Source organism: Littorina saxatilis, linkage group LG12 (genome assembly GCF_037325665.1).
Source record: "Littorina saxatilis isolate snail1 linkage group LG12, US_GU_Lsax_2.0, whole genome shotgun sequence".
In the NCBI taxonomy this organism is placed as follows: domain Eukaryota; kingdom Metazoa; phylum Mollusca; class Gastropoda; order Littorinimorpha; family Littorinidae; genus Littorina; species Littorina saxatilis.
The window spans coordinates 562833-590332 of NC_090256.1; the positions used below are offsets into that span (position 1 = coordinate 562833).

Sequence of the window (27500 nt, forward strand, 5' to 3'; positions counted from 1 at the left end):
ACATGTGTTTTTCTTGTTGTTATTGCTTGCTTTGGTTTGGTGAGTTTTGCTCCGTTTTGCTCAACTAGTTTTTCCTTCTTCGTGTGTTTCCCCGGAGTTGTATAGAAAACAGTATTGAGTGTAACCGTGCCTGTGTACTTGAATGGCATACTATTTTCTGAGGGCGGGGGTTGGGAAGCAAGGTTATACGGGGTGTATGTATAGTCATGTAGGAGCTTGCTTGCCTGTTCACCACTCACCATTCTGTCATCTTCGCTGCTGGCTGCGAACACTTGCAGCTTCCCTTCTGCTGGTTCCACGGCGAACACAAAGGCCGCACGTTCCGCCTTGTGACGAAATACCCTGAAATTGTTTTAAATGTTGTTTAAACATAGTAAACCCAGTAATTGATTTAAACACCATTTTATTTCAAATAAATATGAAACAATTACTGATTAGCAAAATATTAAAATGAATATGAAACAATAATTACCAAAATAAAATAATCAAAACGATAATTGGCAAACAATTAGGGCATGCACTCATCCAAGAGCTTATCTTATACGTGACCTAAACAAATATAAAAGTACGCGAATAGGCCTACACATGATGGTGGTCTTGACAACATCAATATGCCAGCAATATTGCAAAAGCAAAAGCAGACAAGTACGTTCTTAATACAGAAATGTACAGTTTATTGCATGCATTTATGTAAACATATGGGGCACACAAATGTCAGTGTCTAAAGTTAAAAGTTTAAATAAGTGTGTTCTTGAAGACAAAAATGCCGTCGGATGAGAAAATGACGAGTTGATTAACACTCCAATTCCCACCTCCATCGATCCCAAAATTTAAACAATGTTTAAAGACAAACAAACAAAAACACGCAGTAGCAAACGCGCGCACTATTAACAAACAAAGAATAACAAAATCGATTACACCTTGGTTTTGATTTGCTTTGTTTTCTGTACATATTATACGCTATGTATGTTTTTTATGTTTGCTTGTAATCTGAAGAAAACAAATATGCCAAGAAAAGATGATAAAAAGTCTGTGTGTCTGTGTGCCTGTCTGCCTGTGTTCGCGCCTCTGTGTCTGTATGTCTGTGTTGGCGCCTCTGTGTCTGTCTGTCTGCCTGTGTTGGCCCCTCTGTGTCTGTCTGTCTGCCTTTGTTGGCGCCTCTGTGTCTGTCTGTCTGCCTGTGTTGGCGCCTCTGTGTCTGTCTGTCTGCCTGTGTTGGCGCCTCTGTGTCTGTCTGTCTGCCTGTGTTGGCGCCTCTGTGTCTGTATGTCTGTGTTGGCGCCTCTGTGTCTGTATGCCTGTGTTGGCCCCTCTGTGTCTGTATGTCTGTGTTGGCGCCTCTGTGTCTGTCTGTCTGCCTGTGTTGGCGCCTCTGTGTCTGTCTGTCTGCCTGTGTTGGCGCCTCTGTGTCTGTCTGTCTGCCTGTGTTGGCGCCTCTGTGTCTGTCTGTCTGTGTTGGCGCCTCTGTGTCTGTCTGTCTGCCTGTGTTGGCGCCTCTGTGTCTGTATGCCTGTGTTGGCGCCTCTGTGTCTGTCTGCCTGTGTTGGCGCCTCTGTGTCTGTCTGCCTGTGTTGGCGCCTCTGTGTCTGTCTGCCTGTGTTGGCGCCTCTGTGTCTGTATGTCTGTGTTGGCGCCTCTGTGTCTGTATGCCTGTGTTGGCGCCTCTGTGTCTGTATGCCTGTGTTGGCGCCTCTGTGTCTGTCTGTATGCCTGTGTTGGCGCCTCTGTGTCTGTCTGTCTGCCTGTGTTGGCGCCTCTGTGTCTGTATGCCTGTGTTGGCCCCTCTGTGTCTGTCTGCCTGTGTTGGCGCCTCTGTGTCTGTATGCCTGTGTTGGCGCCTCTGTGTCTGTCTGCCTGTGTTGGCGCCTCTGTGTCTGTTTGCCTGTGTTGGCGCCTCTGTGTCTGTCTGCCTGTGTTGGCGCCTCTGTGTCTGTATGTCTGTGTTGGCGCCTCTGTGTCTGTATGCCTGTGTTGGCGCCTCTGTGTCTGTCTGTATGCCTGTGTTGGCGCCTCTGTGTCTGTCTGTCTGCCTGTGTTGGCGCCTCTGTGTCTGTATGTCTGTGTTGGCGCCTCTGTGTCTGTCTGTCTGCCTGTGTTGGCGCCTCTGTGTCTGTATGCCTGTGTTGGCGCCTCTGTGTCTGTCTGTCTGCCTGTGTTGGCGCCTCTGTGTCTGTATGCCTGTGTTGGCCCCTCTGTGTCTGTCTGCCTGTGTTGGCGCCTCTGTGTCTGTATGCCTGTGTTGGCGCCTCTGTGTCTGTATGCCTGTGTTGGCGCCTCTGTGTCTGTCTGTCTGTGTTGGCCCCTCTGTGTCTGTCTGTCTGTGTTGGCCCCTCTGTGTCTGTCTGCCTGTGTTGGCCCCTCTGTGTCTGTATGCCTGTGTTGGCGCCTCTGTGTCTGTGTGTCTGTGTTGGCCCCTCTGTGTCTGTCTGTCTGTGTTGGCCCCTCTGTGTCTGTCTGTCTGTGTTGGCGCCTCTGTGTCTGTCTGCCTGTGTTGGCCCCTCTGTGTCTGTCTGTCTGTGTTGGCCCCTCTGTGTCTGTCTGCCTGTGTTGGCGCCTCTGTGTCTGTCTGTCTGTGTTGGCGCCTCTGTGTCTGTATGTCTGTGTTGGCGCCTCTGTGTCTGTCTGTATGCCTGTGTTGGCGCCTCTGTGTCTGCCTGCCTGTGTTGGCGCCTCTGTGTCTGTATGTCTGTGTTGGCGCCTCTGTGTCTGTCTGTATGCCTGTGTTGGCGCCTCTGTGTCTGCCTGCCTGTGTTGGCGCCTCTGTGTCTGTATGTCTGTGTTGGCGCCTCTGTGTCTGTCTGTATGCCTGTGTTGGCGCCTCTGTGTCTGCCTGCCTGTGTTGGCGCCTCTGTGTCTGTATGTCTGTGTTGGCGCCTCTGTGTCTGTCTGTATGCCTGTGTTGGCGCCTCTGTGTCTGCCTGCCTGTGTTGGCGCCTCTGTGTCTGTATGTCTGTGTTGGCGCCTCTGTGTCTGTCTGTCTGCCTGTGTTGGCGCCTCTGTGTCTGTCTGTCTGCCTGTGTTGGCGCCTCTGTGTCTGTCTGTCTGTGTTGGCGCCTCTGTGTCTGTATGTCTGTGTTGGCGCCTCTGTGTCTGTCTGTATGTCTGTGTTGGCGCCTCTGTGTCTGTCTGTCTGTGTTGGCGCCTCTGTGTCTGTCTGCCTGTGTTGGCGCCTCTGTGTCTGTATGTCTGTGTTGGCGCCTCTGTGTCTGTCTGTCTGCCTGTGTTGGCGCCTCTGTGTCTGTATGTCTGTGTTGGCGCCTCTGTGTCTGTATGTCTGTGTTGGCCCCTCTGTGTCTGCCTGTGTTGGCCCCTCTGTGTCTGTCTGCCTGTGTTGGCGCCTCTGTGTCTGTATGCCTGTGTTAGCGCCTCTGTGTCTGTCTGTCTGCCTGTGTTGGCGCCTCTGTGTCTGTCTGCCTGTGTTGGCGCCTCTGTGTCTGTATGCCTGTGTTGGCGCCTCTGTGTCTGTATGCCTGTGTTGGCGCCTCTGTGTCTGTATGCCTGTGTTGGCGCCTCTGTGTCTGTATGCCTGTGTTGGCGCCTCTGTGTCTGTCTGTCTGCCTGTGTTGGCGCCTCTGTGTCTGTATGTCTGTGTTGGCGCCTCTGTGTCTGTCTGTCTGCCTGTGTTGGCGCCTCTGTGTCTGTCTGCCTGTGTTGGCGCCTCTGTGTCTGTATGCCTGTGTTGGCCCCTCTGTGTCTGTATGCCTGTGTTGGCGCCTCTGTGTCCGTATGTCTGTGTTGGCGCCTCTGTGTCTGTCTGTCTGCCTGTGTTGGCGCCTCTGTGTCTGTATGTCTGTGTTGGCGCCTCTGTGTCTGTATGTCTGTGTTGGCGCCTCTGTGTCTGTATGTCTGTGTTGGCGCCTCTGTGTCTGTATGCCTGTGTTGGCGCCTCTGTGTCTGTCTGTCTGCCTGTGATGGCCCCTCTGTGTCTGTCTGTCTGCCTTTGTTGGCGCCTCTGTGTCTGTCTGTCTGCCTGTGTTGGCGCCTCTGTGTCTGTCTGTCTGCCTGTGTTGGCGCCTCTGTGTCTGTCTGTCTGCCTGTGTTGGCGCCTCTGTGTCTGTATGTCTGTGTTGGCGCCTCTGTGTCTGTATGCCTGTGTTGGCCCCTCTGTGTCTGTATGTCTGTGTTGGCGCCTCTGTGTCTGTCTGTCTGCCTGTGTTGGCGCCTCTGTGTCTGTCTGTCTGCCTGTGTTGGCGCCTCTGTGTCTGTCTGTCTGCCTGTGTTGGCGCCTCTGTGTCTGTCTGTCTGTGTTGGCGCCTCTGTGTCTGTCTGTCTGCCTGTGTTGGCGCCTCTGTGTCTGTATGCCTGTGTTGGCGCCTCTGTGTCTGTCTGCCTGTGTTGGCGCCTCTGTGTCTGTCTGCCTGTGTTGGCGCCTCTGTGTCTGTATGTCTGTGTTGGCGCCTCTGTGTCTGTATGCCTGTGTTGGCGCCTCTGTGTCTGTATGCCTGTGTTGGCGCCTCTGTGTCTGTCTGTATGCCTGTGTTGGCGCCTCTGTGTCTGTCTGTCTGCCTGTGTTGGCGCCTCTGTGTCTGTATGCCTGTGTTGGCCCCTCTGTGTCTGTCTGCCTGTGTTGGCGCCTCTGTGTCTGTATGCCTGTGTTGGCGCCTCTGTGTCTGTCTGCCTGTGTTGGCGCCTCTGTGTCTGTTTGCCTGTGTTGGCGCCTCTGTGTCTGTCTGCCTGTGTTGGCGCCTCTGTGTCTGTATGTCTGTGTTGGCGCCTCTGTGTCTGTATGCCTGTGTTGGCGCCTCTGTGTCTGTCTGTATGCCTGTGTTGGCGCCTCTGTGTCTGTCTGTCTGCCTGTGTTGGCGCCTCTGTGTCTGTATGTCTGTGTTGGCGCCTCTGTGTCTGTCTGTCTGCCTGTGTTGGCGCCTCTGTGTCTGTATGCCTGTGTTGGCGCCTCTGTGTCTGTCTGTCTGCCTGTGTTGGCGCCTCTGTGTCTGTATGCCTGTGTTGGCCCCTCTGTGTCTGTCTGCCTGTGTTGGCGCCTCTGTGTCTGTATGCCTGTGTTGGCGCCTCTGTGTCTGTATGCCTGTGTTGGCGCCTCTGTGTCTGTCTGTCTGTGTTGGCCCCTCTGTGTCTGTCTGTCTGTGTTGGCCCCTCTGTGTCTGTCTGCCTGTGTTGGCCCCTCTGTGTCTGTATGCCTGTGTTGGCGCCTCTGTGTCTGTGTGTCTGTGTTGGCCCCTCTGTGTCTGTCTGTCTGTGTTGGCCCCTCTGTGTCTGTCTGTCTGTGTTGGCGCCTCTGTGTCTGTCTGCCTGTGTTGGCCCCTCTGTGTCTGTCTGTCTGTGTTGGCCCCTCTGTGTCTGTCTGCCTGTGTTGGCGCCTCTGTGTCTGTCTGTCTGTGTTGGCGCCTCTGTGTCTGTATGTCTGTGTTGGCGCCTCTGTGTCTGTCTGTATGCCTGTGTTGGCGCCTCTGTGTCTGCCTGCCTGTGTTGGCGCCTCTGTGTCTGTATGTCTGTGTTGGCGCCTCTGTGTCTGTCTGTATGCCTGTGTTGGCGCCTCTGTGTCTGCCTGCCTGTGTTGGCGCCTCTGTGTCTGTATGTCTGTGTTGGCGCCTCTGTGTCTGTCTGTATGCCTGTGTTGGCGCCTCTGTGTCTGCCTGCCTGTGTTGGCGCCTCTGTGTCTGTATGTCTGTGTTGGCGCCTCTGTGTCTGTCTGTATGCCTGTGTTGGCGCCTCTGTGTCTGCCTGCCTGTGTTGGCGCCTCTGTGTCTGTATGTCTGTGTTGGCGCCTCTGTGTCTGTCTGTCTGCCTGTGTTGGCGCCTCTGTGTCTGTCTGTCTGTGTTGGCGCCTCTGTGTCTGTATGTCTGTGTTGGCGCCTCTGTGTCTGTCTGTATGTCTGTGTTGGCGCCTCTGTGTCTGTCTGTCTGTGTTGGCGCCTCTGTGTCTGTCTGCCTGTGTTGGCGCCTCTGTGTCTGTATGTCTGTGTTGGCGCCTCTGTGTCTGTCTGTCTGCCTGTGTTGGCGCCTCTGTGTCTGTATGTCTGTGTTGGCGCCTCTGTGTCTGTATGTCTGTGTTGGCCCCTCTGTGTCTGCCTGTGTTGGCCCCTCTGTGTCTGTCTGCCTGTGTTGGCGCCTCTGTGTCTGTATGCCTGTGTTAGCGCCTCTGTGTCTGTCTGTCTGCCTGTGTTGGCGCCTCTGTGTCTGTCTGCCTGTGTTGGCGCCTCTGTGTCTGTATGCCTGTGTTGGCGCCTCTGTGTCTGTATGCCTGTGTTGGCGCCTCTGTGTCTGTATGCCTGTGTTGGCGCCTCTGTGTCTGTATGCCTGTGTTGGCGCCTCTGTGTCTGTCTGTCAGCCTGTGTTGGCGCCTCTGTGTCTGTATGTCTGTGTTGGCGCCTCTGTGTCTGTCTGTCTGCCTGTGTTGGCGCCTCTGTGTCTGTCTGCCTGTGTTGGCGCCTCTGTGTCTGTATGCCTGTGTTGGCCCCTCTGTGTCTGTATGCCTGTGTTGGCGCCTCTGTGTCCGTATGTCTGTGTTGGCGCCTCTGTGTCTGTCTGTCTGCCTGTGTTGGCGCCTCTGTGTCTGTATGTCTGTGTTGGCGCCTCTGTGTCTGTCTGTCTGCCTGTGTTGGCGCCTCTGTGTCTGTATGCCTGTGTTGGCGCCTCTGTGTCTGTCTGTCTGCCTGTGTTGGCGCCTCTGTGTCTGTATGCCTGTGTTGGCCCCTCTGTGTCTGTCTGCCTGTGTTGGCGCCTCTGTGTCTGTATGCCTGTGTTGGCGCCTCTGTGTCTGTATGCCTGTGTTGGCGCCTCTGTGTCTGTCTGTCTGTGTTGGCCCCTCTGTGTCTGTCTGTCTGTGTTGGCCCCTCTGTGTCTGTCTGCCTGTGTTGGCCCCTCTGTGTCTGTATGCCTGTGTTGGCGCCTCTGTGTCTGTCTGTCTGTGTTGGCCCCTCTGTGTCTGTCTGCCTGTGTTGGCGCCTCTGTGTCTGTCTGTCTGTGTTGGCGCCTCTGTGTCTGTATGTCTGTGTTGGCGCCTCTGTGTCTGTCTGTATGCCTGTGTTGGCGCCTCTGTGTCTGTCTGCCTGTGTTGGCGCCTCTGTGTCTGTCTGCCTGTGTTGGCGCCTCTGTGTCTGTCTGTATGTCTGTGTTGGCGCCTCTGTGTCTGTCTGCCTGTGTTGGCGCCTCTGTGTCTGTCTGCCTGTGTTGGCGCCTCTGTGTCTGTCTGTCTGTGTTGGCGCCTCTGTGTCTGTCTGTCTGCCTGTGTTGGCGCCTCTGTGTCTGTCTGCCTGTGTTGGCGCCTCTGTGTCTGTCTGTCTGTGTTGGCGCCTCTGTGTCTGTCTGTCTGCCTGTGTTGGCGCCTCTGTGTCTGTATGTCTGTGTTGGCGCCTCTGTGTCTGTATGTCTGTGTTGGCCCCTCTGTGTCTGCCTGTGTTGGCCCCTCTGTGTCTGTCTGCCTGTGTTGGCGCCTCTGTGTCTGTATGCCTGTGTTGGCGCCTCTGTGTCTGTATGTCTGTGTTGGCGCCTCTGTGTCTGTATGTCTGTGTTGGCGCCTCTGTGTCTGTATGCCTGTGTTGGCCCCTCTGTGTCTGTCTGTGTTGGCCCCTCTGTGTCTGTATGCCTGTGTTGGCGCCTCTGTGTCTGTCTGCCTGTGTTGGCGCCTCTGTGTCTGTATGTCTGTGTTGGCGCCTCTGTGTCTGTATGTCTGTGTTGGCGCCTCTGTGTCTGTATGTCTGTGTTGGCGCCTCTGTGTCTGTATGTCTGTGTTGGCGCCTCTGTGTCTGTATGTCTGTGTTGGCGCCTCTGTGTCTGTATGCCTGTGTTGGCGCCTCTGTGTCTGTATGTCTGTGTTGGCGCCTCTGTGTCTGTATGTCTGTGTTGGCGCCTCTGTGTCTGTATGCCTGTGTTGGCGCCTCTGTGTCTGTCTGTCTGCCTGTGTTGGCGTCTCTGTGTCTGTCTGCCTGTGTTGGCGCCTCTGTGTCTGTATGCCTGTGTTGGCCCCTCTGTGTCTGTCTGCCTGTGTTGGCGCCTCTGTGTCTGTATGTCTGTGTTGGCGCCTCTGTGTCTGTCTGTCTGCCTGTGTTGGCGCCTCTGTGTCTGTCTGCCTGTGTTGGCGCCTCTGTGTCTGTATGCCTGTGTTGGCGCCTCTGTGTCTGTATGTCTGTGTTGGCGCCTCTGTGTCTGTATGTCTGTGTTGGCGCCTCTGTGTCTGTCTGCCTGTGTTGGCGCCTCTGTGTCTGTATGTCTGTGTTGGCGCCTCTGTGTCTGACTGTCTGCCTGTGTTGGCGCCTCTGTGTCTGTCTGCCTGTGTTGGCGCCTCTGTGTCTGTATGTCTGTGTTGGCGCCTCTGTGTCTGTCTGTCTGCCTGTGTTGGCGCCTCTGTGTCTGTATGTCTGTGTTGGCGCCTCTGTGTCTGTCTGTCTGCCTGTGTTGGCGCCTCTGTGTCTGTATGTCTGTGTTGGCGCCTCTGTGTCTGTCTGTCTGCCTGTGTTGGCGCCTCTGTGTCTGTATGTCTGTGTTGGCACCTCTGTGTCTGTATGCCTGTGTTGGCGCCTTTGTGTCTGTCTGTCTGTGTTGGCGCCTCTGTGTCTGTCTGCCTGTGTTGGCCCCTCTGTGTCTGTCTGCCTGTGTTGGCCCCTCTGTGTCTGTCTGCCTGTGTTGGCCCCTCTGTGTCTGTCTGCCTGTGTTGGCCCCTCTGTGTCTGTCTGCCTGTGTTGGCGCCTCTGTGTCTGTATGCCTGTGTTGGCGCCTCTGTGTCTGTATGCCTGTGTTGGCGCCTCTGTGTCTGTATGTCTGTGTTGGCCCCTCTGTGTCTGTCTGTGTTGGCGCCTCTGTGTCTGTCTGTGTTGGCCCCTCTGTGTCTGTATGCCTGTGTTGGCCCCTCTGTGTCTGTATGCCTGTGTTGGCGCCTCTGTGTCTGTATGCCTGTGTTGGCCCCTCTGTGTCTGTCTGTGTTGGCCCCTCTGTGTCTGTATGCCTGTGTTGGCGCCTCTGTGTCTGTCTGCCTGTGTTGGCGCCTCTGTGTCTGTCTGTGTTGGCGCCTCTGTGTCTGTATGTCTGTGTTGGCCCCTCTGTGTCTGTATGTCTGTGTTGGCGCCTCTGTGTCTGTATGCCTGTGTTGGCCCCTCTGTGTCTGTATGTCTGTGTTGGCGCCTCTGTGTCTGTATGTCTGTGTTGGCGCCTCTGTGTCTGTATGTCTGTGTTGGCCCCTCTGTGTCTGTATGCCTGTGTTGGCGCCTCTGTGTCTGTATGTCTGTGTTGGCCCCTCTGTGTCTGTATGTCTGTGTTGGCCCCTCTGTGTCTGTCTGCCTGTGTTGGCCCCTCTGTGTCTGTCTGCCTGTGTTGGCGCCTCTGTGTCTGTCTGCCTGTGTTGGCGCCTCTGTGTCTGTCTGTCTGTGTTGGCCCCTCTGTGTCTGTATGTCTGTGTTGGCCCCTCTGTGTCTGTATGCCTGTGTTGGCCCCTCTGTGTCTGTATGTCTGTGTTGGCCCCTCTGTGTCTGTATGCCTGTGTTGGCCCCTCTGTGTCTGTATGCCTGTGTTGGCGCCTCTGTGTCTGTATGTCTGTGTTGGCGCCTCTGTGTCTGTATGCCTGTGTTGGCCCCTCTGTGTCTGTATGTCTGTGTTGGCGCCTCTGTGTCTGTATGCCTGTGTTGGCGCCTCTGTGTCTGTATGCCTGTGTTGGCGCCTCTGTGTCTGTCTGTATGTCTGTGTTGGCGCCTCTGTGTCTGCCTGCCTGTGTTGGCGCCTCTGTGTCTGTATGTCTGTGTTGGCGCCTCTGTGTCTGTCTGTGTTGGCGCCTCTGTGTCTGTCTGTGTTGGCGCCTCTGTGTCTGTATGTCTGTGTTGGCGCCTCTGTGTCTGTCTGTGTTGGCGCCTCTGTGTCTGTCTGTGTTGGCGCCTCTGTGTCTGTATGCCTGTGTTGGCGCCTCTGTGTCTGTATGCCTGTGTTGGCCCCTCTGTGTCTGTCTGTGTTGGCCCCTCTGTGTCTGTATGCCTGTGTTGGCGCCTCTGTGTCTGTCTGCCTGTGTTGGCGCCTCTGTGTCTGTATGTCTGTGTTGGCGCCTCTGTGTCTGTATGTCTGTGTTGGCGCCTCTGTGTCTGTATGTCTGTGTTGGCGCCTCTGTGTCTGTATGTCTGTGTTGGCGCCTCTGTGTCTGTATGTCTGTGTTGGCCCCTCTGTGTCTGTCTGCCTGTGTTGGCGCCTCTGTGTCTGTATGTCTGTGTTGGCGCCTCTGTGTCTGTATGTCTGTGTTGGCGCCTCTGTGTCTGTATGCCTGTGTTGGCCCCTCTGTGTCTGTATGTCTGTGTTGGCGCCTCTGTGTCTGTATGCCTGTGTTGGCGCCTCTGTGTCTGTATGCCTGTGTTGGCGCCTCTGTGTCTGTCTGTATGCCTGTGTTGGCGCCTCTGTGTCTGTCTGCCTGTGTTGGCCCCTTTGTGTCTGTATGTCTGTGTTGGCCCCTCTGTGTCTGTATGCCTGTGTTGGCCCCTCTGTGTCTGTATGCCTGTGTTGGCCCCTCTGTGTCTGTCTGCCTGTGTTGGCGCCTCTGTGTCTGTATGTCTGTGTTGGCGCCTCTGTGTCTGTATGCCTGTGTTGGCGCCTCTGTGTCTGTCTGTATGCCTGTGTTGGCGCCTCTGTGTCTGTCTGCCTGTGTTGGCCCCTTTGTGTCTGTATGTCTGTGTTGGCCCCTCTGTGTCTGTATGCCTGTGTTGGCCCCTCTGTGTCTGTATGCCTGTGTTGGCCCCTCTGTGTCTGTCTGCCTGTGTTGGCGCCTCTGTGTCTGTATGTCTGTGTTGGCGCCTCTGTGTCTGTATGCCTGTGTTGGCGCCTCTGTGTCTGTATGTCTGTGTTGGCGCCTCTGTGTCTGTCTGTCTGTGTTGGCGCCTCTGTGTCTGTATGCCTGTGTTGGCCCCTCTGTGTCTGTCTGCCTGTGTTGGCCCCTCTGTGTCTGTCTGCCTGTGTTGGCGCCTCTGTGTCTGTATGCCTGTGTTGGCGCCTCTGTGTCTGTATGTCTGTGTTGGCGCCTCTGTGTCTGTATGTCTGTGTTGGCGCCTCTGTGTCTGTATGTCTGTGTTGGCGCCTCTGTGTCTGTATGCCTGTGTTGGCGCCTCTGTGTCTGTCTGTATGCCTGTGTTGGCGCCTCTGTGTCTGTCTGCCTGTGTTGGCCCCTCTGTGTCTGTATGTCTGTGTTGGCCCCTCTGTGTCTGTATGCCTGTGTTGGCCCCTCTGTGTCTGTATGTTTGTGTTGGCGCCTCTGTGTCTGTATGCCTGTGTTGGCCCCTCTGTGTCTGTATGCCTGTGTTGGCCCCTCTGTGTCTGTCTGTGTTGGCGCCTCTGTGTCTGTATGTCTGTGTTGGCGCCTCTGTGTCTGTATGCCTGTGTTGGCGCCTCTGTGTCTGTATGTCTGTGTTGGCGCCTCTGTGTCTGTATGCCTGTGTTGGCGCCTCTGTGTCTGTCTGTATGCCTGTGTTGGCGCCTCTGTGTCTGTCTGCCTGTGTTGGCCCCTCTGTGTCTGTATGTCTGTGTTGGCGCCTCTGTGTCTGTATGCCTGTGTTGGCGCCTCTGTGTCTGTATGCCTGTGTTGGCGCCTCTGTGTCTGTCTGTATGCCTGTGTTGGCGCCTCTGTGTCTGTCTGCCTGTGTTGGCCCCTCTGTGTCTGTATGTCTGTGTTGGCGCCTCTGTGTCTGTATGCCTGTGTTGGCGCCTCTGTGTCTGTATGCCTGTGTTGGCGCCTCTGTGTCTGTATGCCTGTGTTGGCGCCTCTGTGTCTGTATGTCTGTGTTGGCGCCTCTGTGTCTGTCTGCCTGTGTTGGCGCCTCTGTGTCTGTATGCCTGTGTTGGCGCCTCTGTGTCTGTCTGTATGCCTGTGTTGGCGCCTCTGTGTCTGCCTGCCTGTGTTGGCCCCTCTGTGTCTGTATGCCTGTGTTGGCGCCTCTGTGTCTGTATGTCTGTGTTGGCGCCTCTGTGTCTGTCTGCCTGTGTTGGCCCCTCTGTGTCTGTATGCCTGTGTTGGCGCCTCTGTGTCTGTCTGCCTGTGTTGGTGCCTCTGTGTCTGTCTGTCTGTGTTGGCCCCTCTGTGTCTGTATGCCTGTGTTGGCGCCTCTGTGTCTGTCTGCCTGTGTTGGCGCCTCTGTGTCTGCCTGTATGCCTGTGTTGGCGCCTCTGTGTCTGTCTGCCTGTGTTGGCGCCTCTGTGTCTGCCTGTATGCCTGTGTTGGCGCCTCTGTGTCTGTCTGTATGCCTGTGTTGGCGCCTCTGTGTCTGTCTGCCTGTGTTGGCGCCTCTGTGTCTGTCTGCCTGTGTTGGCGCCTCTGTGTCTGTATGTCTGTGTTGGCGCCTCTGTGTCTGTATGTCTGTGTTGGCCCCTCTGTGTCTGTCTGCCTGTGTTGGCGCCTCTGTGTCTGTCTGCCTGTGTTGGCCCCTCTGTGTCTGTCTGTCTGTGTTGGCCCCTCTGTGTCTGTCTGTGTTGGCCCCTCTGTGTCTGTCTGTCTGTGTTGGCCCCTCTGTGTCTGTCTGTGTTGGCGCCTCTGTGTCTGTCTGCCTGTGTTGGCGCCTCTGTGTCTGTATGTCTGTGTTGGCGCCTCTGTGTCTGTATGCCTGTGTTGGCGCCTCTGTGTCTGTATGTCTGTGTTGGCGCCTCTGTGTCTGTATGCCTGTGTTGGCCCCTCTGTGTCTGTATGTCTGTGTTGGCGCCTCTGTGTCTGTATGCCTGTGTTGGCGCCTCTGTGTCTGTATGTCTGTGTTGGCGCCTCTGTGTCTGTATGCCTGTGTTGGCGCCTCTGTGTCTGTATGTCTGTGTTGGCGCCTCTGTGTCTGTATGCCTGTGTTGGCCTCTCTGTGTCTGTATGCCTGTGTTGGCGCCTCTGTGTCTGTATGCCTGTGTTGGCGCCTCTGTGTCTGTATGCCTGTGTTGGCGCCTCTGTGTCTGTATGTCTGTGTTGGCCCCTCTGTGTCTGTCTGTGTTGGCGCCTCTGTGTCTGTATGCCTGTGTTGGCGCCTCTGTGTCTGTATGTCTGTGTTGGCCCCTCTGTGTCTGTCTGTGTTGGCGCCTCTGTGTCTGTCTGCCTGTGTTGGCGCCTCTGTGTCTGTATGCCTGTGTTGGCCCCTCTGTGTCTGTCTGCCTGTGTTGGCGCCTCTGTGTCTGTATGTCTTTGTTGGCCCCTCTGTGTCTGTATGCCTGTGTTGGCCCCTCTGTGTCTGTCTGCCTGTGTTGGCGCCTCTGTGTCTGTATGTCTGTGTTGGCCCCTCTGTGTCTGTATGTCTGTGTTGGCCCCTCTGTGTCTGTATGTCTGTGTTGGCCCCTCTGTGTCTATATGCCTGTGTTGGCCCCTCTGTGTCTGTCTGCCTGTGTTGGCGCCTCTGTGTCTGTCTGCCTGTGTTGGCGCCTCTGTGTCTGTATGCCTGTGTTGGCCCCTCTGTGTCTGCCTGTGTTGGCCCCTCTGTGTCTGTATGCCTGTGTTGGCGCCTCTGTGTCTGTCTGCCTGTGTTGGCGCCTCTGTGTCTGTCTGCCTGTGTTGGCGCCTCTGTGTCTGTATGTCTGTGTTGGCGCCTCTGTGTCTGTCTGCCTGTGTTGGCCCCTCTGTGTCTGTATGCCTGTGTTGGCCCCTCTGTGTCTGTATGTCTGTGTTGGCGCCTCTGTGTCTGTATGCCTGTGTTAGCGCCTCTGTGTCTGTCTGTCTGCCTGTGTTGGCGCCTCTGTGTCTGTCTGCCTGTGTTGGCGCCTCTGTGTCTGTATGCCTGTGTTGGCGCCTCTGTGTCTGTATGCCTGTGTTGGCGCCTGTGTGCCTGTCTGCCTGTGTTCGCGCCTCTGTGTCTGTATGCGCAAGCAAGTGTGTGTGTAAATACCTGTAAAAGCCTTCGAGGGAAAATGACTGATACGGGGACCTGGCCACCTCGTCATCAAAGCAGTAACAACACCCTTCCTTCACAACCACAAATTTCTGTCTCCCTGCGACAAAAAAGGATCAACTTTGCTCTATTCTCTATTCATGTTCATAAGTTTGACTCTTTGCATTTCTTAAAATCTTTACAACCCCAAATTCGTGTCTCCCTGCAAGACCAAACAAATAACTTTCATATTGTTCAATCTAAAAATGTCCATAAGTATTACTGTTAGCAGTTCGTAATTTAAATCTCTAAATTGCCCCGGTTAATCAACAAAGTTAACTGTCGTAACATGCACAACACAGACACAAAGATAACTGTCGTAACATGCACAACACAGACACAAAGATAACTGTCGTAACATGCACACCACAGACACAAAGTTAACTGTCGTAACATGCACAACACAGACACAAAGAATACAATTTCGCTGTTTGTTACCTTGACGCATGCAGCAGATCGTTATAGGAACTTTTACATGGAAGTCTATAGATGAAACTTAATGAACACAACGCATGGTATCGTGTAGCGGTTCAACGTTCTAACACTTCATCTTCTGCTAGAGTTCAAGAATAGTGTCCTACATTTACAACAAAATGCAAGGTACCAAATGTTGCAGAGAGAGAAAACTTGAACAGTGTGGTGGCAAACATCATGCTAAAAAGGACATTTTCACTTTTAACTGCGATTAATTCCGTCAACCTTCTTTTTTTGTTCAAGAGACATAACTGTTGTGCGTTCTGTAGAGGTTGATTGGACCTGTTTTTTTTTTTTTTTTTTTTTTTTTTCTTTTTTCTTTTAAATCTCAGTTGCATGCAGGTTGCTTCAACCCTTTCTTTTTTGCCTTTTTTTTTTTTTTTGGTTTTTTTTTTTTGTTGTTGTTGGCGGGGAGCATCCTTCTTCATTGATTTTTTTTTTTTTTTTTTTTAAGTAATGTTTTTACTATAACATTAACATTATTATCTCTAAATGTATTTTAAGCAACTTTTCTATATAACAATTCCCTCTCAAAAATGCATACAATATCCAGAGGGGAGCCATATCTATAAATACCAACACACATTTTGGCTATCACAATCAAATAATTCACATAACTTATTAGTGCCTTGGAACTTTGTGAATTTTCAAATACGCCCAAAAAAACTTCCTTTACGGTAATTTTAATAATCATATTATATTTACAATTTACTTTATCCTCAACGCATTTCCAAATGGACATAATTTTCGGGCAAAAGTAAAAAAAATGTTCAATATAATCAATTTTGTTCTCACAGTGAGTACAGCAATTACTCACGGAAATGCCTATTTTATACAATAAAATATTTGTGGGGTAAATATTGTGCAATATTTTCCAATGCAACATTCGCAATCTTGTTTCAGTGGTTACTTTGTTTACCATTAACCATTGCTCTTTTCCCGGCCTGAAATCAAATTTATGCTCCCAAAATTTAACTACAACCGGCTCCACATATTTGTCCTTTATAATTAATTTGCGAAATTGACAAGGCTTACTCAGGTTCTTTAAATCGTTGAATCCACATACATTTCCATTTGCAGAGCGTAGTGTTGCTGCTTTAACTGCTGTACAAATCACCCTATATTCAAAGAATCTTGTGGGCTTACATCCAACCTTCTGCTGCATAATATTAAAGGGCACAATCTCATTGATTGGACCTGTTAATTCAATGTTTATATTGATAGTTTATTTTCTCTGTGATTCTAACGAAGACACAGCTAAAGATCCGATGAAAATTTCAGTTTTGAACGAACAAAGTATTGTGTTCCGTAACGCTATGCTATGCTGTTCCACTATGCTGTGCTATGTTATATGTATAAGTTACAGCTCCGTCCATCCATGGTATCGTCATTATATTCTTTCACCCCGTCGAGACAAAATATCACGCGATACCATGGATGGACGAAGCTGTAACGTATTTTATGGCATGACCAAAGTAAAGAGAATTTGTCATGGGATGTGGAAACAAATCATTGGAAATTCACCATGGGCAATCAACCCAAGCCTAGAAGTTGTAGAACTATATTTTGTTTCAGTCTTGGCAAGGCCAGTTTTGTCCAGTTCCGGAAAAGACATCATGAATTCATTCACCCTGCCGAGACGAAAAAAAAACAATTCCATGGATGAAAACGTATAAGCTTATATCCCGTGACGCATCAAAGCTAAATTTTGTTTTGAAATGTCTTCACAACGTACAGATAACTTATAACGACATAATCGCCTTCACAAGACAGGAAAAACGCACACTTTGTTTTTCGTCTGCTACAAATCTAGTCTTGTTGGTTGACGGAGAGAATAAAGCTTCAATCGTACCTTCATCAACAGGAATAAATGCTCAATCCGCTGTCAGTTCGCAACTGAACCTTGTTTTTCTTCTTTAACATTTTGGTTAACATTGAAACGGCAATCCAAAAGAGTGTTTCAGCTGTTTCAAGACACAGGCTTAGCTCCTTGTTTTGAGTTGCTTTTTAGTCTAAAATGACACCGGAAGCGAACAAATTGTCGCGTATACTGTCGTCACAAAAATACGTCATGACAAAGTTACACGCAAAACGAAAGAGATTTTGACGTCATTTACTTTTGTTCGGAATTTTCCGTCTGTTCCTAGCTTGTCAGTGAAGACCTGACGTGAGTAAGCTTACCCAAAACGTCTTTGTTCTCTATTCTCATTGCAGCTGTGAAATAATCAGTCTTGTGTCTCGGTCGTGTAGGTACAGAGTTTGCTTCTGCAATCATTGTGTTCGTGTTGATGACGGCTTCATAAGACAAATCAGCGAATCTATCGTGAGGAAGACGTTTATGTACAAATCACCGAACCCAACCCATTTTTTGGCTCATTGGCTCACGTAAGTGTAGCCTATGCGATCGTAACTTTGTCTGTCTGTGCGTGTGTGTGTGTGCGTGTGTGCGTGCGTGTGTATGTCTGTGGTAGAAACTTTAACAATTCGTCATTTGAAGACGTCACATTACGTGCGTGCGTGCGTGCGTGCGTGTGTATGTCTGTGGTAGAAACTTTAACATTTCGTCATTTGAAGACGTCACATTATGACGTAAGAGGGTTAGACGTCACGCGAAGGATTTACTGAACGTCTCGGTCATTGTTATTTTGTGCGGGCCGAGACTAGTTGGCAGTCGTGTCCCTGTAAGTTAAGTAGGCTACATGCAGACAGACAGATCTAGATCTAGTGTCTCGCTTTCATGTCACCTATGCTTACTGTGTGTGTGTGTGTATGTGTGACTGAGTGATTGAGTTTGTGTTACTGTTTGTCGATTTCTTACGTGAGCCTTGAAGGCTTCGCCTCTTGTTTTTTGTGTGCATTTTTCTGGAGAATAAACTGCATGTGGTTAATTTCATCCGTTTAATGCTTGTCGAAACGAGCCATACGGCTTTAGAATATAGAGAATACTACATGGCTTGCTGTACCAGATTTACACGAGTTGTTTTTTTAAATATTGAACTGCGAGCGAAAGCGAGCTGTTCACTATTTGAAAAAGCAACGAGTGTAAATCTGGTACGACACAGCAAGCCATGTAGTATTCTGTTTATCCTACATACTGTACTTACGTGTATTTTACTGAAAATGTCCTGCATTCGAGGCAGCTAAATTGAAGACGCTTGTTTTGGAACCTCGATCTCTTCTAAAGCCTCGTGCAATCTATTACGTCAAAGCAAAGAAACGTCACTCTGAAAGTTTGGCGTGACGTGTTAGTTCTAAAGATTGATCGAGGGTAATTAGCGAGCACAATTTGTGTTTCTATAATGACGTTTGTCTCGGTGACTTTGGCATCATAAGCAGTGGAAAAACAGGTCCCTGCCAGACTTGCTTGACATGACCTCATTTACATGATATACACACGTGTGATTTGAACGATTATTATCTCACGGGTGTCTCTCTCACGTATGTAGGATAAAAAAGATTTCACGCATTGCTTGGCCATCTGATCACATATGAGGTTGCAGTTTGTAGGTTGAATCTATGAATCATGCTGTATTGCTGTATACTACGCTACGCTTCGTTATGTTGTGCTATGCTATGTTATGGTGTGCTACGCTATGCTAAACTATGTTATAATATGCTACGTTATGTTACGCTATGCTATCATATGCTATACTATGCTATGCTATGTTAAATGCTATCCCATTCCATGCTATGCTAATATGCTACTTATCCTCCAATCTGTCGCACGCTGCTCTCCACACAGACTCACAGTTGATGTGTCGGGACAGGTGCAGGTTCTCCAACAGTCGTTCCTGACGGCCCCGCTTCCTGAGAAAGCCACAGCGGTCAGGATGGCCTTCAGAACACTGTTGAGCACCTGGACACAAGGTTTCATTCGGTAATCTTCGTGTCAAGAGCGCGCGACTTGCATGAAACTGCATGTATCTGTTCTACAATTGTTGCACACAGGAAGATGAGGAGAAGAAGTCGGAGGAAGAGCAGGAAGAGGAGGAGGAGAAGGAGGTAGAGGAGGAGCAGGAAGAGGAGGAGGAGAAGGAGGTAGAGGAGGAGCAGAAAGAGGAGGAGGAGAAGGAGGTAGAGGAGGAGCAGGAAGAGGAGGAGAAGGAGGTAGAGGAGGAGCAGGAAGAGGAGGAGAAGGAGGTAGAGGAGGAGCAGGAAGAGGAGGAGGAGAAGGAGGTAGAGGAGGAGCAGGAAGAGGAGAGAAGGAGGTAGAGGAGGAGCAGGAAGAGGAGGAGGGGAAGGAGGTAGAGGAGGAGCAGGAAGAGGAGGAGAAGGAGGTAGAGGAGGAGGAGGAAGAGGAGGAGGAGAAGGAGGTAGAGGAGGAGCAGGAAGAGGAGGAGGGGAAGGAGGTAGAGGAGGAGCAGGAAGAGGAGGAGGGGAAGGAGGTAGAGGAGGAGCAGGAAGATGAGGAGAAGAAGTCGGAGGAGAAGGAGGAATAGGAGGAGGAAAAGGAGGTAGAGGAGGAGCAGGAAGAGGAGGAGGAGAAGGAGGTAGAGGAGGAGCAGGAAGAGGAGGGGAAGGAGGTAGAGGAGGAGCAGGAAGAGGAGGAGGGGAAGGAGGTAGAGGAGGAGCAGGAAGAGGAGGGGAAGGAGGTAGAGGAGGAGCAGGAAGAGGAGGAGGGGAAGGAGGTAGAGGAGGAGCAGGAAGAGGAGGAGGGGAAGGAGGTAGAGGAGGAGCAGGAAGAGGAGGAGGAGAAGGAGGTGGAGGAGGAGCAGGAAGAGGAGGAGGGGAAGGAGATAGAGGAGGAGCAGGAAGAGGAGGAGGGGAAGGAGGTAGAGGAGGAGCAGGAAGAGGAGGAGGGAAGGAGGTAGAGGAGGAGCAGGAAGAGGAGGAGAAGGAGGTAGAGGAGGAGCAGGAAGAGGAGGAGGGGAAGGAGGTAGAGGAGGAGCAGGAAGAGGAGGAGGGGAAGGAGGTAGAGGAGGAGCAGGAAGAGGAGGAGGGGAAGGAGGTAGAGGAGGAGCAGGAAGAGGAGGAGGGGAAGGAGGTAGAGGAGGAGCAGGAAGAGGAGGAGGGGAAGGAGGTAGAGGAGGAGCAGGAAGAGGAGGAGGGGAAGGAGGTAGAGGAGGAGCAGGAAGAGGAGGAGGGAAGGAGGTAGAGGAGGAGCAGGAAGAGGAGGAGGGGAAGGAGGTAGAGGAGGAGCAGGAAGAGGAGGAGGGGAAGGAGGTAGAGGAGGAGCAGGAAGAGGAGGAGGGGAAGGAGGTAGAGGAGGAGCAGGAAGAGGAGGAGGGGAAGGAGGTAGAGGAGGAGCAGGAAGAGGAGGGGAAGGAGGTAGAGGAGGAGCAGGAAGAGGAGGAGGAGAAGGAGGTAGAGGAGGAGCAGGAAGAGGAGGAGGGGAAGGAGGTAGAGGAGGAGCAGGAAGAGGAGGAGGAGAAGGAGGTAGAGGAGGAGCAGGAAGAGGAGGAGGGGAAGGAGGTAGAGGAGGAGCAGGAAGAGGAGGAGGGGAAGGAGGTAGAGGAGGAGCAGGAAGAGGAGGAGGAGAAGGAGGTAGAGGAGGAGCAGGAAGAGGAGGGGAAGGAGGTAGAGGAGGAGCAGGAAGAGGAGGAGGGGAAGGAGGTAGAGGAGGAGCAGGAAGAGGAGGAGGGGAAGGAGGTAGAGGAGGAGCAGGAAGAGGAGGAGGGGAAGGAGGTAGAGGAGGAGCAGGAAGAGGAGGAGGGGAAGGAGGTAGAGGAGGAGCAGGAAGAGGAGGAGGGGAAGGAGGTAGAGGAGGAGCAGGAAGAGGAGGAGGGGAAGGAGGTAGAGGAGGAGCAGGAAGAGGAGGAGGAGAAGGAGGTAGAGGAGCAGGAAGAGGAGGAGGAGAAGGAGGTAGAGGAGCAGGAAGAGGAGGAGAAGGAGGTAGAGGAGGAGCAGGAAGAGGAGGAGGAGAAGGAGGTAGAGGAGGAGCAGGAAGAGGAGGAGGGAAAATCCAAAGGCAACCCGCATATTTAAAGACTTGGCAACGGGGAATATTTGAGAGCAGAAGAAAACCCACGACGACGACTTTAACGACGGTACTGCTGCTGCAGCTGTTGCTGCTGCTGATGATGATGATGATGATGATGATGAGGCGCAGGAAAGAAGAACAAAATTGGAATAATAACAAAAGTATAGCAGAACAAATCTACACTTACTGATCGTGGCATGAGGCTGCATGCCACTTGAAGTAGAAGAATTGCGACTTAATGAAGACATGATGTGAGGAAACTTCGGAACACTCTTGTCAGGCGTTCTTGGAGTTAGTCTGCAGTGCATTCCTCCTTCCCTGGCTGAAGGAGCTCAGTGATTATTCTCCCTGTCAACACAAAATGTCGCAGAATTCAACGGCGATACCTTTTGCGTTGTGTGGCACAGTTAGGGATGATGACGTCGATAATCTTCTCTGACGGAGGTATTGGCAAGGTGATAATTTTTGTCCTATTTATCTCTCTCTTATCTCTCTCTCTTATCTTTCTCTCTCTCTCTCTCTTATCTTTATCTCTCTCTCTTATCTTTCTCTCTCTCTCTCTTCGTCTTGTGCTTCTTCTTTTTTTTCACATAACTTTATAATTCAATTGCTCGGAAATGTTGGTCGCATTCCCAGTAATTAGCCACCTGCACTTCTAGCAGAATGACATTGTTATTTTACGTGCACACGGGGATGGAATATGAATACCATCTCTGATCGATATAACGTTGACCCATGCTCGCTGCGGTTTGGATTCGAACGTGTGACCTAGTAATATACCAGCTCAGCTGCCAGAAGCCCCTAGCCCTCTCTGCCTGTCGGCTTTACTACTGAAACAATCAGAATTATGCAACAACGGCGAAACTTAATTCTCTGAACTTTAAACAATGAAATATGTAAGAACTACATAAGGAACCTGGTTTAAATGCACTGGTTCCTGCCTTATCATATCGGCGTTCTTCTAAAAACAACAGATACATTATTCATATGCGTGCGTGCATGTGTGTGTTAGTGTGTGTGTGTGTGTGTGTGTGTGTGTGTGTGTGTGTGTGTGTGTGTGTGTGTGTGTGTATGTGTGTGTGTGTGTGAGGGTATGTATGTGTGTGTGTGTGTGTGTGAGTGAGTGTGTGTGATGTGTGTGTCTGTGTGTGTGCACACGTGTGTGTGTGTGTGTGTGTGTTTGTATGTGTGTATGTGTTTGTGTGGTTTGTGTGTGTGTGTGAATTGTGTGTGGGTTGTGTGTACGTGTATGTACGTGTGTACGAGCGTGCGTACGTGCGTGTGTGTGTGTGTGTGTGTGTATGTGTGTGTTTGTATGTGTGTATGTGTTTGTGTGTGTGTGTGTGTGTGTGTGTTGGTCTTTATGTGTATGACTGTGTCTCTCTCTGTGTGCCTGTGTCTGTCTGTGTGCTTATGTGTGTTGCGAAATAACATGACATGTTGCAAATGAGCTATGCAAATGAAAAATCATTAGCACTTGATGTTCAAATCCACTTGTATATAAATTAACCATCGTTTGTGATGCAGTCACACCACACTCACTCTATAATGCGATTTGCCACTGTGACTGAAAGGCTTGCCTATTCGCGGAACACTCCACCAATTCCCACCTCTTGCTTCCTCAATATCCTTCCGTTCTTGACGTCACATGAAGACATGTAACGAAATCATTAACTGGTTCGAATCCTATAAATGCATATGTGAAATAATGATCATGAGCACAATTTTACATTAAAGACTGTGTTAAACGAATCACATTTTTATTTGACACTACTCGGATAGGAAACTAGGAAAATCCGCACACAAAATTGTCTTGAAAAGTATCGTCTGTGCTACACGAGTTGCTTTCAGAGCATATAATAATTATATATAATTTCCTTTTCACCGGAAAACGGCTAACAAACTCAAACTCTGCCAGGCTATAAGATGGGATGAGACGATTTCTCCACTTGGTCGCATACCAATAATGAAGAGCCCGGATGTTCCCTGTGCACAGTGAGATTTTTCTGATGAATTAAATTCGTTTAAAAAAAACACCACTGGTGGCTTTTTCGGAAATTAATTCCTGAAAAAAATCCTAACTCACCACAGCAAGTAGTCATGGTGCTGACTTTTGGCATATGACCAAGTGGAGGGATAATCAGGCCAGACCTGACTTTTGGCATATGACCAAGTGGAAGGGTGATCAGGCCAGACCTGACTTTTGGCATATGACCAAGTGGAAGGGTGATCAGGCCAGACCTGACTTTTGGCATATGACCAAGTGGAGGGAGGATCAGGCCAGACCTGACTTTTGGCATATGACCAAGTGGAGGGATCATCAGGCCAGACCTGACATTTGGCATATGACCAAGTGGAGGGATCATCAGGCCAGACCTGACTTTTGGCATATGACCAAGTGGAGGGATAATCAGGCCAGACCTGACTTTTGGCATATGACCAAGTGGAAGGGTGATCAGGCCAGACCTGACTTTTGGCATATGACCAAGTGGAAGGGTGATCAGGCCAGACCTGACTTTTGGCATATGACCAAGTGGAGGGATCATCAGGCCAGACCTGACTTTTGGCATATGACCAAGTGGAGGGATCATCAGGCCAGACCTGACTTTTGGCATATGACCAAGTGGAAGGGTGATCAGGCCAGACCTGACTTTTGGCATATGACCAAGTGGAAGGGTGATCAGGCCAGACCTGACTTTTGGCATATGACCAAGTGGAGGGGTGATCAGGCCAGACCTGAGTGTGTTAGCCGAACTGTTTTCACGAGGAGTGTGCCCGTAAAGCAACTCCTGTAGCACAGACGATACTTTTCAAGACTATTAATTGTTGTGTGCGGATTTTCCTAGTGTACTGTCCGAGTGGTGTCAAGTAAGAATAGGAGTGGTTTTACACACAGTCTTTAATGTCAAGCTTTGGCTCATGTTCATTATTTCACCTCATAGGATTAGTCACCCTGAAAAGCAGCATATTTTTTAAGTTTCATTTTCATCTCATCGGGAAGTGTTCCTTTAGGCGCCAATGTTGGTGGGGCTAAGTTTTAAGATGTTTATGTTTAATCAGGAAATGTTCCTATTAGAGCCTTTGTGAGGCTGAGAGACATTGGACAGTGACTGATTTGAGGACCAATCTTGGGTTGTAACGGCGGTCAGTTGTGTTTGTTGTGCTTTTTTGCGGTCTTTTTTGTCTTCATCAGAACACAAACATTGACTTGCTGTTGACAGCCTAGAATCCCTGTTGAGTTATGGGTGCTGTGTTCAAGGTCTTCCTGTAAAAGGTATTTACCAGCAACAAATTTGGCGAAGGGCTGTTGTACATTTTTGACAAGGCACCTGCTCATTTTCAAAGTCTGAATGTCATAATCCCTGTCCAATGGTGGTGACCAAGAGAGGATACAGGACTGACAACTGTTGTACTCCACTGAGGCCTGCAAAGCGCAGTTATAAAGTCGCTTCATCATCCATCACAGTCAACTTTCACTCCTCAACTTTGATCAGTGTGTTTTGGTTGGATTACACAAACGAACGTCGCGTATACGAATACGAATACGAATACGAATACTTTATTATCTCATACAGAGAAATTTCAGTGTGGTGCACATCAAAAGACAAAACAAACAACAAGACAACAGACAAAAATACCATACGAAGCATACTACACTCGCGCACGCATATGTACACTAACAGGAATAGTAACATGATTCCAAATAGGTAAATTGCCGTCAGCTTTAGCTAAAAGTTTACCGCTAAAAACTATCATTATCACAGGACTAGATATGTCATTGAACAATATTTATCACAGGACTAGTCATTCGAGGGTTATCACACTCAGCATAAGGGTGCACATCAAAGAATATAAAAAAATATTCATCACAGAAATCAGTGCATATGTTCACCGGCACACATACTAGTTTTAATTAACTTAGGTATTTAAAAAGCCAATTGACTTTGGAATAAAACTGTTCTTAGTTCTGAGCGTGCGGAATCTGGGAGTGCGGAGGCGACGTCCTGAGGGCAGGACCTCAAAGTGGTGAGCGAGCACATGACTACTATCCTGGATGATGCAGCGGGCCTTTCGCACCACACGTCGTTCATACAGCACAGTCAGTCCTTCCTGTCTCACCCCCACAATCTTACCACATGTGTTCACCACCCGCCCAAGCACATTCTTACTCTTCACACACAGACCTCCATACCAGCAGATGAAAGAGAAAGTGAGAATGGATTCAATGAATGAAGTATAGAATGTTTGGAGGATGCGGCTGTTGATGTTCAGACTTCTGAGCTTTTGTAAGCAGTAGATTCTTGACTGACACTTCTTGTGGATAGCTTTAGTGTTTGAGGAGAAATTTAGTTTGTTGTCAATGACTGTACCGAGATATTTGTATTCAGTCACTCGCTCAACTTTCACACCATCTATGTACAAATCTGAAACTGTAGCTGGGTTTTTGCGAAAGTCAATAACTAGCTCTTTTGTTTTTGTCACATTTAGGGCTAAATAGTTATCTTTACACCAGGAGCTGAAATTTTGAACTTCAGAAAAATAAACAGAATCAGAGTCAGACAGGTCTTCAAGGGCAGAATCGTCAGAATATTTCACAAGAGGGGTCGTAACAGTGCCTTGACAATCGTTAGTGTATAATGTGAACAGAACTGGAGACAATACTGTGCCCTGAGGGGCTCCAGTAGAAGTACTAACTATGGATGAAAGTGCGCTATGGAAACGGACGGACTGGGTTCTGTTCACTAGAAACTGTGTGATCCAAAGGACGAGTCTGGGAGTGACGTTGTAAGAAAGCAGTTTTTGAACAAGCAGGTGAGGTTGTATTGTGTTGAAAGCAGATGAAAAGTCTATAAATAGAATACGGACGAAGGAACCAGGTTTTTCTAAGTGACTATATGCTTGTTGCAGAAGTGTGAGTGTGGCGTCATCTGTGCCTCTGTTTTTCTTGTAGGCAAACTGAGAAGGGTCCATGAAAGGTTGTGTGCAGTTGAGAAGACGAGGCAGAAGGATGCGTTCAAAACATTTCATTACTACCGAAGTGAGGGCAACTGGACGATAGTTCAGCTATCCACCTTGTGTTGGGTTTGTTGGCTGTTGTGTTTTGTTGTGTTTTTCTCTCGTTGTCTTTCATTTTGCTTAAAAACAACACACACACACACGCACACACACACACACACACACACACGCACACACACACACACACACGCACACACACACACACACACACACACACACACACACACACACACACACACACACACACACACACACACACACACATACACACACGATGACGTGTTAATCTTTCACCGTAAATGGGGATGTGCGTTATCCTTTTCAAACCAAATGACAATGCGTGTATTGGACCGAAACCATATACATCCTGTTGAAAGTAAGCGATTAACAGCAGTTTATTTTGTTGTAAGTTCTAAGGAGACTATAAGGAAATCAGAGGATTGTTTCCGTTCACTGATTTACGCTGAAATGACAGTAGTTGAGTATTTCCCACTTGAAAAGAAAAGTCAACCATGTTCCCTCTCTGTGTCTTTGTCCGCCTTTCTGTCTGTCTGTCTGTCTGTCTGTCTGTCTGTCTGTCTGTCTGTCTGTCTGTCTGTCTGTCTGTGTCCGTCCGTCCGTCCGTCCGTCCGTCCGTCCGATCCGTCTCTCTCTCTCTCTCTCTCTCTCTCTCTCTCTCTCTCTCTCTCTCTCTCTCTCTCTCTCTCTCTCTCTCTCTCTCCTTCTCCGTTTCTCTCTCCTGCTCCTTTCTCTCTCCTCTCTCCCTCCCTCTCTCTCTCCCTCTCTCCCTCTCTCTCTCTCCCTCTCCCTCCCTCTCTCTCTCTCTCTTTCTCCGTTTCTCTCTCCTGCTCCTTTCTCTCTCTCTCTCTCTCCCTCTCTCTCTCTCCCTCTCCCTCCCTCTCTCTCTCTCTCTCTGATGAGGTAGCAGCTATTCTTCTCAACTCAGGCAAATACTTTCACATTTTTGGACTCTCTGAGTTGAGACTTAACAGCAATATCACAGATGTGGAAGTTAAGATTGAAGGATATAATGTCGTACGTCGAGATCCATCATCAACAAAAGAAACTGGTTTGCTTGTTTATATCCACGAGTCCTTAACGTTTCATAGACTTCATCACTTAGAGCAGCATTCGGTTGAAACAATATGGCTGGAATTAAAATTGCGTAAATCAGCGCCAGTCTTGACCGGTTTCTGCTACAGGAATCCAGCTGAACATGTTAACTGGTTTGATAATTTCGATAACATGATGGACGCTGTCAGCCTTGAATCCAGAGAAATTATACTTTTGGGCGATTTTAATCTTGATCTTCTGAAACCCAACAAGTGCTGGATGGAAAAGTTATCCCTTCATAATTTACAACAATTAGTAACGATTCCAACAAGAGTTACAGCTACCTCATCTACGCTTATAGACCATATATGTGTGTCAACTCAGGCTAACATTATTGAAACCTCAGTTCCAAGTATTGGTTGTAGTGATCACTTTCCAATATGCCTCACATGGTCGAAAAAAGGGGTTAGAATCCCCAAACGAAAGCATAAATTCATAACGTATAGGCTATTTTCAAAACTTGATAAAGAATCATTTCTTTCTGATTTAAGTTGTACAGATTTTTCAACAATTTATAATCATACTGACCCCGATGAAGCATTTGAATTATGGTACAACTTGTTTATAAAAGTATATGATAAACATGCACCATTCAGAACCTCTCGTGTGCAGCAACACCCAAAACCAAAATGGCTTACACACGACATTCAATGTGCGATTAATCACCGCGATTTTCTTAAACGTAATGGCAGAGAAGAAGAGTACAGAAAGCAGAGAAACGAAGTAACGTCCATGAAACGTGCTGCTCGCAAAAAATATTACCGTGAGCTCGCTGCATCAAATACGAAACAAAACTCAAAAGCCATCTGGAAAGTGATCAACCAGTTGACACGTAAAGAAACCGTAAAATCTTCTGTCATTGATGTACCTGCGGATGATCTTAACATTCATTTCACTTCTATTGTTGAAAAAATAATCACAAATGATAGATCAAAACAGAATAATCTGGACAAGTTGAAACAGTTTTGTGTTTCAAAAAATATTACACATAATTTAGACATCCCCCTGTTATCTGTGAGCGAAGTCTTCCATTATCTGATATGCTTAAAACAAACTGGTACTCATGGTCTAGATAATCTTGATGGGAAAATTTTGAAGTTGTCTGCCCCTTTTATTGCAGAATCTCTGACATACGTTTACAACTTGTGCCTGGACAAATCTGACTTTCC

The 27500-nt window shown here is 49.7% G+C and overlaps 1 protein-coding gene across 2 annotated transcripts in view; it reads right to left on the reverse strand.

Moving 5' to 3' along the window:
• The window catches only part of LOC138981009 (SH3 domain-binding protein 2-like), a 53227-nt gene that overhangs the window by 14722 nt on the left and 11005 nt on the right, over positions 1–27500 (reverse strand). For both annotated transcript variants that reach the window (XM_070353796.1, XM_070353795.1), the window contains exons 2-5: positions 20390–20550; positions 18031–18138; positions 13767–13869; positions 240–342 (exon numbers count right to left, since the gene is read on the reverse strand). In XM_070353796.1, the coding sequence (XP_070209897.1) occupies positions 240–342; positions 13767–13869; positions 18031–18138; positions 20390–20510 (435 nt within the window). In that variant the 5' untranslated portion in view covers positions 20511–20550. The remainder of the gene's footprint in view (positions 1–239; positions 343–13766; positions 13870–18030; positions 18139–20389; positions 20551–27500) is intronic.